At 34.9% G+C, this 12,676-nt stretch overlaps 2 protein-coding genes across 4 annotated transcripts; both read right to left on the bottom strand.

Moving 5' to 3' along the window:
• Positions 1 to 3,789, bottom strand: LOC309485452 (uncharacterized protein). Its single transcript, XM_082152284.1, has 3 exons — positions 3,556 to 3,789; positions 3,310 to 3,472; positions 1 to 457 (listed from the first exon to the last, which is right to left on the bottom strand). Exons 1-3 carry the CDS (start codon positions 3,698 to 3,700, stop codon positions 40 to 42), a joined length of 726 nt encoding a protein of 241 aa, XP_082008410.1. The 5' UTR covers positions 3,701 to 3,789; the 3' UTR covers positions 1 to 39.
• Positions 3,790 to 4,698: 909 nt separating this feature from the next.
• Positions 4,699 to 12,041, bottom strand: nudt13 (nudix (nucleoside diphosphate linked moiety X)-type motif 13). 3 transcript variants are annotated; one of them, XM_082151808.1, is made up of 10 exons: positions 11,858 to 12,041; positions 11,692 to 11,758; positions 11,501 to 11,601; positions 10,104 to 10,246; positions 9,905 to 10,012; positions 9,372 to 9,478; positions 8,231 to 8,356; positions 6,875 to 6,986; positions 6,614 to 6,768; positions 4,699 to 5,284 (listed from the first exon to the last, which is right to left on the bottom strand). In XM_082151808.1, the coding sequence occupies exons 3-10, from the start codon at positions 11,578 to 11,580 to the stop codon at positions 5,096 to 5,098; spliced, it is 1,020 nt and encodes a 339-aa protein (XP_082007934.1). In that variant the 5' UTR covers positions 11,581 to 11,601; positions 11,692 to 11,758; positions 11,858 to 12,041; the 3' UTR covers positions 4,699 to 5,095. The 3 variants fall into 3 exon arrangements, with proteins under 3 accessions (XP_082007934.1, XP_082007933.1, XP_082007932.1); XM_082151807.1 differs by having other exon boundaries at positions 11,692 to 12,041; XM_082151806.1 differs by having other exon boundaries at positions 11,501 to 12,041.
• Between the last annotated feature and the right edge of the window lie 635 nt (positions 12,042 to 12,676).

Raw genomic sequence — 12,676 nt, forward strand, 5'->3', positions numbered from 1 at the left:
CTCTTTTAAAGTGACATTTATTTTCAATAAAAAAGTATTTCAACTGGGTTTTACAACACTACACTGTAGTAACAACTGATTACTTGGTGATACTGAGGAAATCTGAGGAAAGCTCGGCTGTCCAAACTCTGCGTCATGAAGTATTTTTTGGATCTGAAGCTTCACCAAGGACTGCTTTGAAGCAGGTAAGCGTCTTAACGCGGGTGCTAAGCTCCGAAGAAATAAATCGACTTCATCTTGCTGTTGTTCGTCTTTCTCTCGGTCTCTTGAGTCTTTAGAGGCCAAATACCTCTCCAACAGCTCTAGTGTCTCTGATCGCCTTCTCTTTACAATGCCAGACCGGATAGCTCCTGGGCTTGTCACGGACGTTCCCGTACTGGTGCTGGCTGGTTCGGCTCCGCTGTCTTCATCTGGCTCGTCGTCCTCGATTTTGCCGGGAATGCTGTCCAAAATAACACTGTACACCAGTAAAAACCACTGTGAATAACCATGAGGTTTTGTATGCTTCATTACAACACAGAACAGATACATGATACAACCCATTGCTAAAATGTAAAGGAAATTAAGGGGCCATTTACCCTACACACTTTTTATGCTTTTTGGCTATTCATTTCACACAACGACATTTTGGGGTTCTACCTAAAAACGCAAACTTACAAACTGGTTTCTACGTTTTAAAAAAAAATACCGTTATATCAGTGTAAACGACAAAAACACGAATTTGTGAAAATGGTGATGTCTCAGACGAGTTCAGTCTGAAGGCAAGTAGGGTTTCTTTACAAAGTGACGGATCCGTGTGAACAGGGATCGTTTTGACTGTTATCATTCTGAACACGCAAAAACCTTTCTGTTTTTAGCACATCGTTGCCGTGTAAACCCTAAAATAAAATTTTCCCACCATTTCCCAAAGATTAAAGGATTTTACTTGATTAAATAAATAGAAGAATAATTGGCAGGTAAACTGTTGAATCAGAACATTTTTACATGTTTATTTCTGTAACACACAAAAAAGCACATTGTAACAGATGGGTGTGATTAAACTTACAAAAATCTGTGCGTATAAACAAATAATATTGCGATTTTTAATTGTCTGATACAGTCGAGAAGATAAAGATAATAGTTTATATAATAGTGCACACTACAAAAAACATGGAATTCATGCTTTTATTACACTTAAGTAATGTGACAGTTATGTTCGGGGAGGAATAGTATTTTATGCAGTATACACTATCATTGGCAAAATAAAAAATTTATTTTATTTACAAAAATGTAATTCAATTTTATAATAAAATATCAGAATTCTAGCCAGTTCAATCTAATAAGAAAAAACGATCAATTTGTGACAAGTCTGTGTGTATTGAATTAATGGATGATTTATTCAATGCAGTGTGCTCTGAGTTCAGAAAATTCCCTTACTATAAAGTGTACTTACTATACTGCTGAAATAGTATGAGCAGTTTGGTAATATGCTATTTTTAGTAATAATAAAAATATCTAGTAAAAATACCAGAGCCTTTAAGGTAAAGAAAGATGACACAAGAAAGAACCAATCAAATCCAATATGTAAATCATTTAAGAAAAAAGAACCAATATCACAACTATTCTATACTTATAAAATTAGAACTCTATAGTTATACATATATGTAAACAAGTCGAGTTATTAGTGTACTAATCTTTCATGTACTGTAAACTGTGTTTAATTCTGTAAGCAGCATCCAATTGTCATCTCCAAATTAAAATACATTTCATTTATAAATGTTTAATATTTTTCAATTTTATACGAAAATGAAAATTTTTGCCAGTACAATAAAATAATACATACAGTTATACATACAGAATACATTGGTCACACTGGAAATAGGAGGTTGCATGCATTGTATTGCAGTCTGCTCTGCGTTTAGAAAATCACTTACTATAAAAAGTGTTCTATACAGCAGAAATAGTATGAGTAATATGATAATATGCTATTTTGAAGTTGAACATAGCTTAAAGGGTTAGTTCACCCAAAAATGAAAATTCATCATTTTACTCACCCTCATGCCGTTCCAAACCTGTAAGACTTTTGTTCATCTTCGGAACACAAATGAAGTTATTTTTAATGAAATCTGAGAACTTTCTGTCCCCCCATTGACAGCTACAAAACTACCACTTTGACACATCAAAAAGTTCATAGAGAGATCGTAAAACTAATCCATATGAATTGAGTGGTTTGGTCCAAATTTTCTAAAGTGACATGATTGCTTTATATGATGAACAGATTGAATTTAGGTTTTTAATCACATAGGCTACTGTAAACATTGACCAGCGAATATAAACAAAAGCTCAACGCACGAGAACAAACCTCATTGGTTCATGCGGAAGCTCAAACATGCTGCGTAACACGAGAATTAACCTCATTGGTTCATGCGGAAGCTCAAACGTGCTGCATAACACGAGAATGAACCTCATTGGTTCATGTGGAAGCTCAAACATGCTGCGTAACACGAGAATGAACCTCATTGGTTCATGCGGAAGCTCAAACATGCTGCGTAACACGAGAATGAACCTCATTGGTTCATGCGGAAGCTCAAACATGCTGCGTAACACGAGAATGAACCTCATTGGTTCGTGCGGAAGCTCAAACATGCTGCGTAACACGAGAATGAACCTCATTGGTTCTTGCGGAAGCTCAAACATGCTGCGTAACACGAGAATGAACCTCACTGATTCTCGCACGTCAAGCGATCATGTTTGAGCTTCTGTTTACCACAACAGATGTGTGAATTGATGAATGTTTACATGTGAATAAAAGCCTTAATTAAATCTGTTCATCATATAAATCGGTCATGTCTCTTCATAAAATTTGGACTAATCCGCTAAATTCATATGGATTAGTTTTACGATGTCTTAATGAACTTTTTGAAGCGTCAGAGTAGTTGCGTAGCGGTCTATGGAGGAACAAAATCTCTCTCTTAATTTGTGTTACGCTGGGTTTAAAATGACATGAGGGTGAGTAAATGACAATTTCCCCTTTTGGTGAACTATCCCTTAAATACCACCAATGTACTGAAAGACTACACAATTTGCTACGCAAATGAAGCAAGAAAGAAAGAACCAATCAGGATCCAGTATATAAATATTTTAAGAAAGAAAGGACCAATAGCACAACTGTACATAATGTTACAATAACGTCACCGCTGTCAGACGGATTTTGAATACTGAACATTTAGTGAAATTTATGGAATGGAAACTTTTCAAACTGTTCAAGCACTGATAAAATAGTATATTTGTAGGTGCAAGACAGGCTTCATACAAAATACACTCGAATACCTTCTGTGTTCTGTGGAGGGATCGAGAAAGTCCATCACTCGCATATATTTCCATTGCTTCTTTTTCTTAGCTGCCCGTCCACTCCGACTACCATCCTGCTCCAGTCGCTTTTTTCTTGTGTATGTGTCTCTTAGATTTTTCCATTTAGCTTTCACCTCTTCCACTGTACAAACACACAGCCATAGATGAAGCTTGTTAACGCGCTGACAGTAATGCAACATAGCAAGATACACAAATAAAACTCACCATCGACTCCCATTTTGTCTGCTATTCCTTGCCAGAGCACTTCTTTCCGCTTCGTATTTTTGTACTCGTTGTGGTTTTTATCAAATAATTCCTTGTTCTCAGAAACCAAAAACAACAAGAGCTCCGCGTCCATCTTGACTACCATTCTTCTTCTAACGAATTAGTACAGGATTTAGTGCTTCAGCGCCACCAAGTGTTCAGGAGAGACGGCATTGGTCACGTGGTGCAAAAAATTAATTTGATTGGTCGTTGAGTTTATTCCCTCTGAGTTGAGGTCAGTCAACGAAACAAACTAAGAACACAACAGGAGGATATATTATGTTAATATAAATTTTAAATACATCATGTATGTTTGATTACTAAATGTAAAAGTTAAATGACTAAATATCACATCATTGAAAACAATACAACAGTCTTTCTAAAATATTCCCTTTATGTATATATATATATATATATATATATATATATATATATATATATATATATATATATATATATATATATATATATAAATATTCCCTTTATATATAATATATCCATTTTTAATATTTTTTATTTAATATGCTTTTACTGCCTAAAACATTCGCAGTGATTTAAACCAAACTTTTACTTTATTAGTTATTGGAATTTTAAGACTCAAATCCACAGTAACTTTTTTCATTCGACATTGGTAACATAATTCTCCCAATATGACAACCCATCTTGAATTTTGTGTCAGCTCTTGTGACAATGTTTATACACAGCACAGATCATAGTTAGTTAGGCTATATTTTAGGCATCTTCTGATTTACTCTAGAACATGTTCAGATTTTGTCTTTGGCTTCAGTATGTTTCTAGACCTTTTCTAAGAATGTAGGCCTAATCATATGTGTAACATAAAAATATACAAATTGCTTTTCACGCAATTTTGACCCAAAAAAAAAAAAAAAAAAATAGCAAGAGGTAGCCTACCGAAGGGAAAATTAAACTGTCATCAGATGAATTTTGTCCATCAGTGTAAAAACACAGGAATGCATTTTTCTACTTATACTTATTTCACTGAAAATTGTAGATTAATATTTACTCTTGGTGTGAATATAATGTTGTTCAACCCTTTTTAGGGACAATTCTATTGCGAAAAGTTAGAAATGTAGTATGTCACTATTTCTTGGTGTCCTCTTTATTGTAATAAAATTCGTAACAGTAATTTTTGGCAAAAACAGTTACAGTGTATAACTGATTAGTATTTGAGGTAGATGTGCATTTTCTTAATTCAGATGCAATCCATCAACATTTAAAAATATATTTCATGTTATGAAATCATTATACAATGATAATTACCTTCTCATTCTATAATTATTTTCAATTTATAAAAAAAAATATTCCAGAACAAGTATAAGGAAAGTCCTTCTTTGAATATTACTGAAGATCCTTTCACTAGTAGTCCACCTCAGTGGGTTATGTGGTAACAGCAAATACATTTTGTTCAGGTTTTCATGTCTATTTTTTCTTTAAGTTCATAGATCCAATGCATATAGTTGCATGGCTACTTTAGCCCATGTCATTTTCTTGATAGCTGTTGCTGATTGGCCCATTCCTGAATGAGCTGATTGGCTATGGCATAAGGAGGTGGGACCCAGAACACAGGCGGCTCTCCTTTAGGGTTGCGTGGAGGTTTCTGTAGTGCTTCTGTTATTTCTTCAAAAGTGAACCAGCGAGCATCCTCAAGCTCTGCCGTGTCTATATTCACCTATCCATGAACAGTTAAAGCAGGTAAAGGTTATAAAAACAGCAAAGCCTCTACTGTGCTGTTTTAAATAAACGCATTAACATTTATTTGGATATGCCTGATTGTTTTCCAGGGTCTCAAAATAGTATTTATCCACTTCATTCACATTTTAATAACTGAACCAATTCTCATTCACACACAGTTCTATAATTGACAGAGAAATACTGTATATACATTTTACCAATACATTTGACTAATTTCACTTGAAAATAAAAAATAGCAATTTTTATTTTTTTTGCATTGACATTTTCTTTACAATTAAGCACCCGCAGGATAAAAAAAAGAAGCTAATATATTAATAACTTAAAGTCAATACAAAAGCAACACAATTATATGTAAATAAAACTTAAATAATAATACACAAATGAAATGTGTCTATTGCCATTAAAAATAATTATTTTTATTTTTGCCCCCACCAAAATAGTTTTCTTTTGATTTTGGGGTAAAATATCACATGGAAATCTTCTTGACAAATTTTGTGATATTAACTCTTTTTTTATACAGTTGTTTTAAAGGAAAACGCCGACTTTTTGGGACTTTAGCTTATTCACCGTATCCCCCAGAGTTAGATAAGTCCATACATACCCTTCTCATCTCCGTGTGTGCCGTAACTCTGTCTGACGCATCCACCGCTAGCCTAGCTTAGCACAAAGACTGGAGGTAAATGGCTCCAGCTAGCATAGCAGCTTCGCCTTCTGAGAATATAGTTCCCTGTATGTATACGATTAGAAGATGGCTGTGTCTCATGTGACCTTGTTATTTGTACACACTGTGACTATACAAATCACAACATGTAAATAGGAAAATATTGGCGTTATTTTGTCACTTATTGGGATTAGTATGCTAGCTGGAGCAGTTTACCTCCAGTCTTTGTGCTAATCTAGGCTAGCGGTGGGTGTGACAGACAAAGTTACGGCACGCACGGAGATGAAAAGGGTATGTATGGACTTATCTAACTCTGGGGGATACAGTGAATAAGCTAAAGTCCCAAAAAATCGGCGTGTTCCTTTAAAAATAGAATTTATGTGTTTGGAGTGTTGTGCCCATAATCTCCACCAGAGGGCGACTTCTGGGCTATCTCATCATGAACTTCAATTCCCATAACCCATTGCCTGGACTCATTGTGTTGTGATTAGGCTCAGCTGTGTGTGATTAGCTTGTTAAGCGCTGCCAATATAAGCCCTGTGTTAAGTGCTTTATCCTGGTTCCTGTATTATGGTATTGATCTTCAACCTGTGTTTCAGAGCAGTTCACTACAATAAGTAGTTAAAGGCATCATCCAAGTCTCACCTGCGTTTTGTCTGGGTTAACAGTTGCGTGGCAGGCTAACATAAAGGAGCTTTGTGGGAATGGCCAGTGCTGTGATCCAGAATACTGTAGGTTCTCCACCTCCAGACCCACCTCTTCTGCCACTTCTCTGTGCAGGGCTTCCTCCAAAGACTCTCCTGCAAAATGATTCAATAAAACAGTGCTGGTAAAATAACGAAATGGTTAAGTAACCCCACAGACTGATATGGTGTGGACAGCAGCTTGTAATAAAGTGTGACTCACCCATGTCACAGAAGCCAGAGAGTGCGCTGTACATGCCTGGAGGAAACATGGCCTGGCGAGCCAGCAGACATCTGCTCCCGTCAGACACCAGCACGATCACTACAGGTGCCATCTACAAGTCAAGGACAAACAGCTAATGTTCTCAATGTGAACCGCAAGTAAAAGACAACATGAAACAGCATTTGCAATTCAGTGTACTCCGAAACAGGATAATCTACGAAATTTTTTATTAATCAGGAATTGATTGGGTTGTAATAAGTGGCCATACAATTACATAAAAAACAATAGTGTAAAAAAAAGACTAAATAACTACTTAGCTTAGCTACTGGCAAAACGATAAAATACCATTACTTAATTAGTTAAACTTTGAGAGTTTGGTAACACTTTATTTTAAGGGTCCATAATTATATGGTAAGTAAGCATTAAACACCACTACTTGATAATTAACTGGACAAATAGTAAAGGCATATTAGCCATTTATTATGCAGTAGTTAAGCTATAACCAGTAATTTATAATTAACTGAACATATATTTCGTGCATATTCACATTATTTACAACTCATCAAATATTTGTAAGATTAAACATTTGAATGATAAATAAGCAGAAATAATCCCATAATTAATGGTTAACTGAATGAATGCCTTTTAGGGTTACATTTTATTTTGATAGTCCACTTCAGACATTTGGTTAGGTTCGGGTTAGTAGAATAAGTTGACGTGTACTTGCAAAGCATCTTGGAGCATCAAAATAAAGTGTAAGCAGATATTAAGCAGACAGTCTATTAAGGCCCTTAGTATTTACATAGTGTTATATTTCTGTGATTTACCATCTATTAAATAAACCCAACAATATTAATTATTATTTTTAATAAGTGTTGGTTTTACAGTTTTGTACCCTTTTCTTAAGTGAAAAGTATTATTCAAAATTAATTATTGATTTGTATGGTACTTATTGAGTGATGTTTATTCACCAGAATAAGCTGGTAGTTATGGTTAAGTTGCCAGTAATACAATACAGTAATACTACTAAAGATCATTTCTGTTATGTTCATGCTTAACTACTGCATAAATAGTGCCTAATATTCCAAATATAATGGCATTATACTATATGGTCAGTTAATCATTAACTACAGGTGTGTTAATGCTCAACTACCACATGTCTTAAAATAAAGTGTTACCAAGAGGGTCCTTTTCAGAGCAGCAGAACAGCTCATCAATATAACTCAAATCAGCATCAGTGAAAAAAATTAGATTAAACAAATTATTTGAAAAAATCTGAAACTCCTTTGTATCAGATCTATGTGCATATTGTGGCAATTGTCCTGTTGTCTGACATTATGAAAAGCCCCTGCTTACTTTGGGGTAGTAGGTGACGCCACTGCTGTGGCAAACTCTGAAACTTCCTGACTGGTTCCTGACAGTCGGCTGCCCCGTAGCACTGCAAAAGCCATTGGTCTGATGCCATCGAAGGAGAGCCTGTCCCTAAAACAAACACCAAATTAAACTATATTTATACAGATAACATCTTAGTTGTGTAACCACACAGATGGTTCAAAATGTATTGATTTAATAGCTCTCTTTGCTTTATTATTTGGCATCATATCATAACGTATAGTGGGGGGAAAAAAAGTTGCAATGTAACGGAAGCAGCAACAGATATTTTCGTCCATATTGTGACGTATTTCTGAATGAAACGGATTATAGAAATAGAAAAAATGTAGGGCAGGACTAGGTTCTATGCGTCAGTTGTTGATTGAATGGAGGCAGATCTGAATACAAGCTTACAGTCGATCGTAAAAAAGGGGAGGAATAGTTTAAGCAAACTAAATGATTGAAGAATTTCTGCATATGTCACCAGAAAGAAGTCTGTAGTTTCACCGGAACATCCAGTTAGGACATTTTGATTAAAAATGATGAGGTCAAAAGAAATTAAACATACGCATGGATGAATTGTTCACAATAAGATCAATAAAGTGTTTCAAAATTCATTTCATGCAGACTCAGGTATGTCAGTATTCATAGTTCATTTAACAACCAACAAACATCCCACAAACAGTTGAAAATAAATACACATAATAATACATCATATTTGCCAGTTACACAGCACAACCTTTAAGAATCAATTGAGCTAAAGTTAAGATGGCTACATCATGCCATATTAATGTTCATACTAGGGATTGTCAGGTTAACGTCCAACATCACGACTTCCTGTCGTTTGCTTGAATTTGTGCAAGCAAACACCATTCACGTTACCACTTTAGAAATTGTAAATATCCAGTTTAACAACAACTATTGCCAAAAGTAGTAATGGGGACAGAGAGGGAGTGGGATCAAGTTCTTTAGTCAGTTCATGGATGAAACCTGTGATTGAACCTGCAACCTGCTTACTTACCCCATGTTTTCTGAAATCAAATATCACCTGGCACAAAAACATGACGTTTCAAAGTGGTTACAATGCAGTAGCATTACTGATCATTTAGAAACTTAAAGTACATACTTTGGCTACTAGAGCAGACTCTGGTCCAGTTATCATGAAGAAAGCTTTCCTGAGGTCCACAAACATTCCTCTACACTCCTGTTCCAATGCACTGCGGTCTAAATCACCTATAGAGAAGAAATATCCATGAGATGATATATAATGTGTATCTATAAATAGTGTATCATGCAGTAATATAAAGTGTACTGTATAGGGTTCACATGGTCACAGAAAATCTGAAAATATGAACGTTGTTTTCCTGGCCTGGAAAACTTATAGAATATAATTGAAATAAGAACTTAAAGTGTCATGGAAATTCCAGGAACAATCAAACACTTCTCACATTCCCATTCCTATAGCGTTCCTGTATCTCAAACTGTAAAGCATGGAGCTAGCAAAACCAAAGCAATGTACTGTAAACGAATGCAACTTTTGGATAAAAGCACTTGGCAAATGCAATTTAAATTTTATAGTGATCATTTTTTTTCAGTTGCAGTGTGTTCAGCTTTTAAATATTTTCATAGTATTGTGTAGAAATGGCTGTATTGACTGACCCACTTCTAGTGAGAATTGTGGTTCACTCTTGTCAGTGCATCCCAGAAGAAAAGATTCGTTAACAAAATGTTTGTCCTTTCCAACCTTCTCCAGTACGTGTTCCAAATCTAGAGGAATTGGCATACAAACATACAAACTTATATCCAAAAACTTTTCATGTTATGTTATGGAAGAGTTCAAGTGGTGTTGTATTGAGACCTGAGGTTTTCAGACATGCCAGTTTGTAAACGCCGCTGTTGGTCTTCTGCAGTAGAGGAGCAAGCTTATGATACAGAAGAAAGTTCCCAGACCTCAGTGCTTCTCGACATGCCTCATCATCCTCTCTTAGTCTCATAAGGTACCTAAACATGAATATTTAATTTTATATTAAGATGCTAAAGGGATAGTTCACCCATAAATGAAAATTATTTCATTAATTTCTCACCCTCATGCTGTTCCAAACCAGTAAGACTTTCGTTCATCTTCGGAACACAAATGAAGATTTTTTTTTTAATGAAATCTGAGAGCTTTCCATAGACAGCTACGCAACTACCACTCTGACGCTTCAAAACGTTCATTAAGATCGTAAAAATAATCCATATGAATTGAGAGGTTTAGTAAAAAAATTCTGAAGAGACTCGATCTCTTTATATGATGAACAGATTTAATTTAGGCTTTTATTCACAAACATTCATCAACTCACACATCAGCTGTGATAACGGAAGCTCAAGCATGTTCGCTTGACGTGCGAGAACCAGTGAGGTTCATTCTCGTGTTACGCAGCACGTTTGAGCTTCGCAAGAACCAGTGAGGTTTGTTCTCACGTGATAAATGTTTATATGTGAATAAAAGCATAAATTAAATTTGTTCATCATATAAAGCGATCGAGTCTCTTCAGATAATTTGGACTAAACCACTCAATTCATATGGATTAGTTTTAAGATCTCTTGGTAGTTACTTATGTAGCTGTCTATGGAGGAACAGAAAGCTCTCAGATTTCATCAAAAATATATTCATTTGTGTTCCGAAGATGAACAAAAGACTTACAGGTTTGTAACGACATGAGGGTGAGAAATTAATGACAGAATTTACATTTTTGGGTGAATTAACCCTTTAAGAAACAATTTCTTGAGCAATATTTCTCCAAAATTCATGCTGGGAATTATTATAGGTAAAACTTTATAATCAATACCAGTTAATACCAAAAACAGCACATGAAATCAAGCCAATCAATGTTTCATGAATTTTTTATTTATGGTAATTAGGCCATTCACCCAAAAAATCAACACAGAAAGAAAAAAACTGTTTTAGGACTGTTTGCACTATAAACTCATTGGAATATTTAAAAATAAAATAAATAAAAATTATACAAATGTAACTGCAGATTCTTAGAAATAGTCTTTATTTTCTTTATGGAAAATATAATGTATTATTTCTTTCTTTTCCTTTTGATGTGAAATACTGGACATGTCTTGACAAGTTTGTGAGATTCATTCAAATAATATTCGATTAAAACTAATAATGTAATCATGTTTATCTTAATCCATTATATTAACTCCAGTAACTTACTCCAAAAATAGCATTCTATTTTATGTTGTATTTAAAAAAAGACAGACCTCGTTCGAGACACATATCCAGAGCAGGAGCGTGATAACACCAGGTTACAGTTGAAGAGAAGCTTGAATGACTTCAGCATGTCTAAAAGGTCCACAATATTCTGCCTGTGTGTTCAATATAAAGGTTTTAACATTCACATTTGCTCGACCCAAATGTCACTTTAAAGAGTTCAGCCGTCATGAGATAGAACTTGCCCTTGAAACTTTGTAAAAAACGTAAAGTGGCAGTACAGACTCTTCTTTCAGTACCACGATTTCCTATAAATTACAGTTTCGTTGATTATGTTCGTGAAAATGCACAGCCTGGTGAATGACACACAAATACAAATATTTTTTACACCCCGTCAATCTACACACCGCGACTGATTCAAAGATAATGTTTCGTAAAACTTTGTCGCTCTCCAACCCAGGAAGCTTTCCGTTTACATAACATATGGCACCCTAAATAATATACTGATATTAATAAACAAATGTGTCTGCTTCATAGACAGTAAAGGTCTGCTTCTATACTCCTGAAAACGATGTCTGCGCGTAATATATACGAGGTCAGTACGTCATCAAGAGCGTCTGTGGAATCAATGTGGAAACAGCGCCCTCTGTCGTTGGAGAAGTTGTGACTACACAGATAGTTTTTTAAATGTGCATTATTTATGCTTTTTATGATAAAAGCACCATGCTATGTTTTTGGACATACTGTGATGATACTACGTTTTTGGACAAAACAATGATGGCATTCTTTGAAGTACCTGCACCTTTGAAGTGAAGAAATGTACTATGTGAATACGATGTTATTTACATACGTGATACAAACAATCATTAGCACCAATAGTAGTACGTGTATATCACAATCAAAGTGGCATGGGATAGTTACCATCACTGTCTACTACAGTATTCATTTAAATCCATAACATTTTATAACAAAAATCTATAACAATTTTTTTTATTATTATTATTTTTTATTATTCCCATCATTGGACTATCATTTTCACCACAGCCAACAATTTTGTCAAAAGTTAGTGTACTTATTTGCCAAGTATGCTCTTTCAGTAAAGACTCAAGAGCATGCTGAAAATTAAATACAGTAGCCTTCTGAGAAATCAAAAACACAAGAGGCAGGATTATTGCAACACAAGACAAAGTAGTCATTTTATTTCTATGCGTCAGAACCTTGTTTTA

This window comes from Leuciscus leuciscus (genome assembly GCF_965113295.1).
Source record: "Leuciscus leuciscus genome assembly, chromosome: 21".
Taxonomy (NCBI): Eukaryota; Metazoa; Chordata; class Actinopteri; order Cypriniformes; family Leuciscidae; genus Leuciscus; species Leuciscus leuciscus.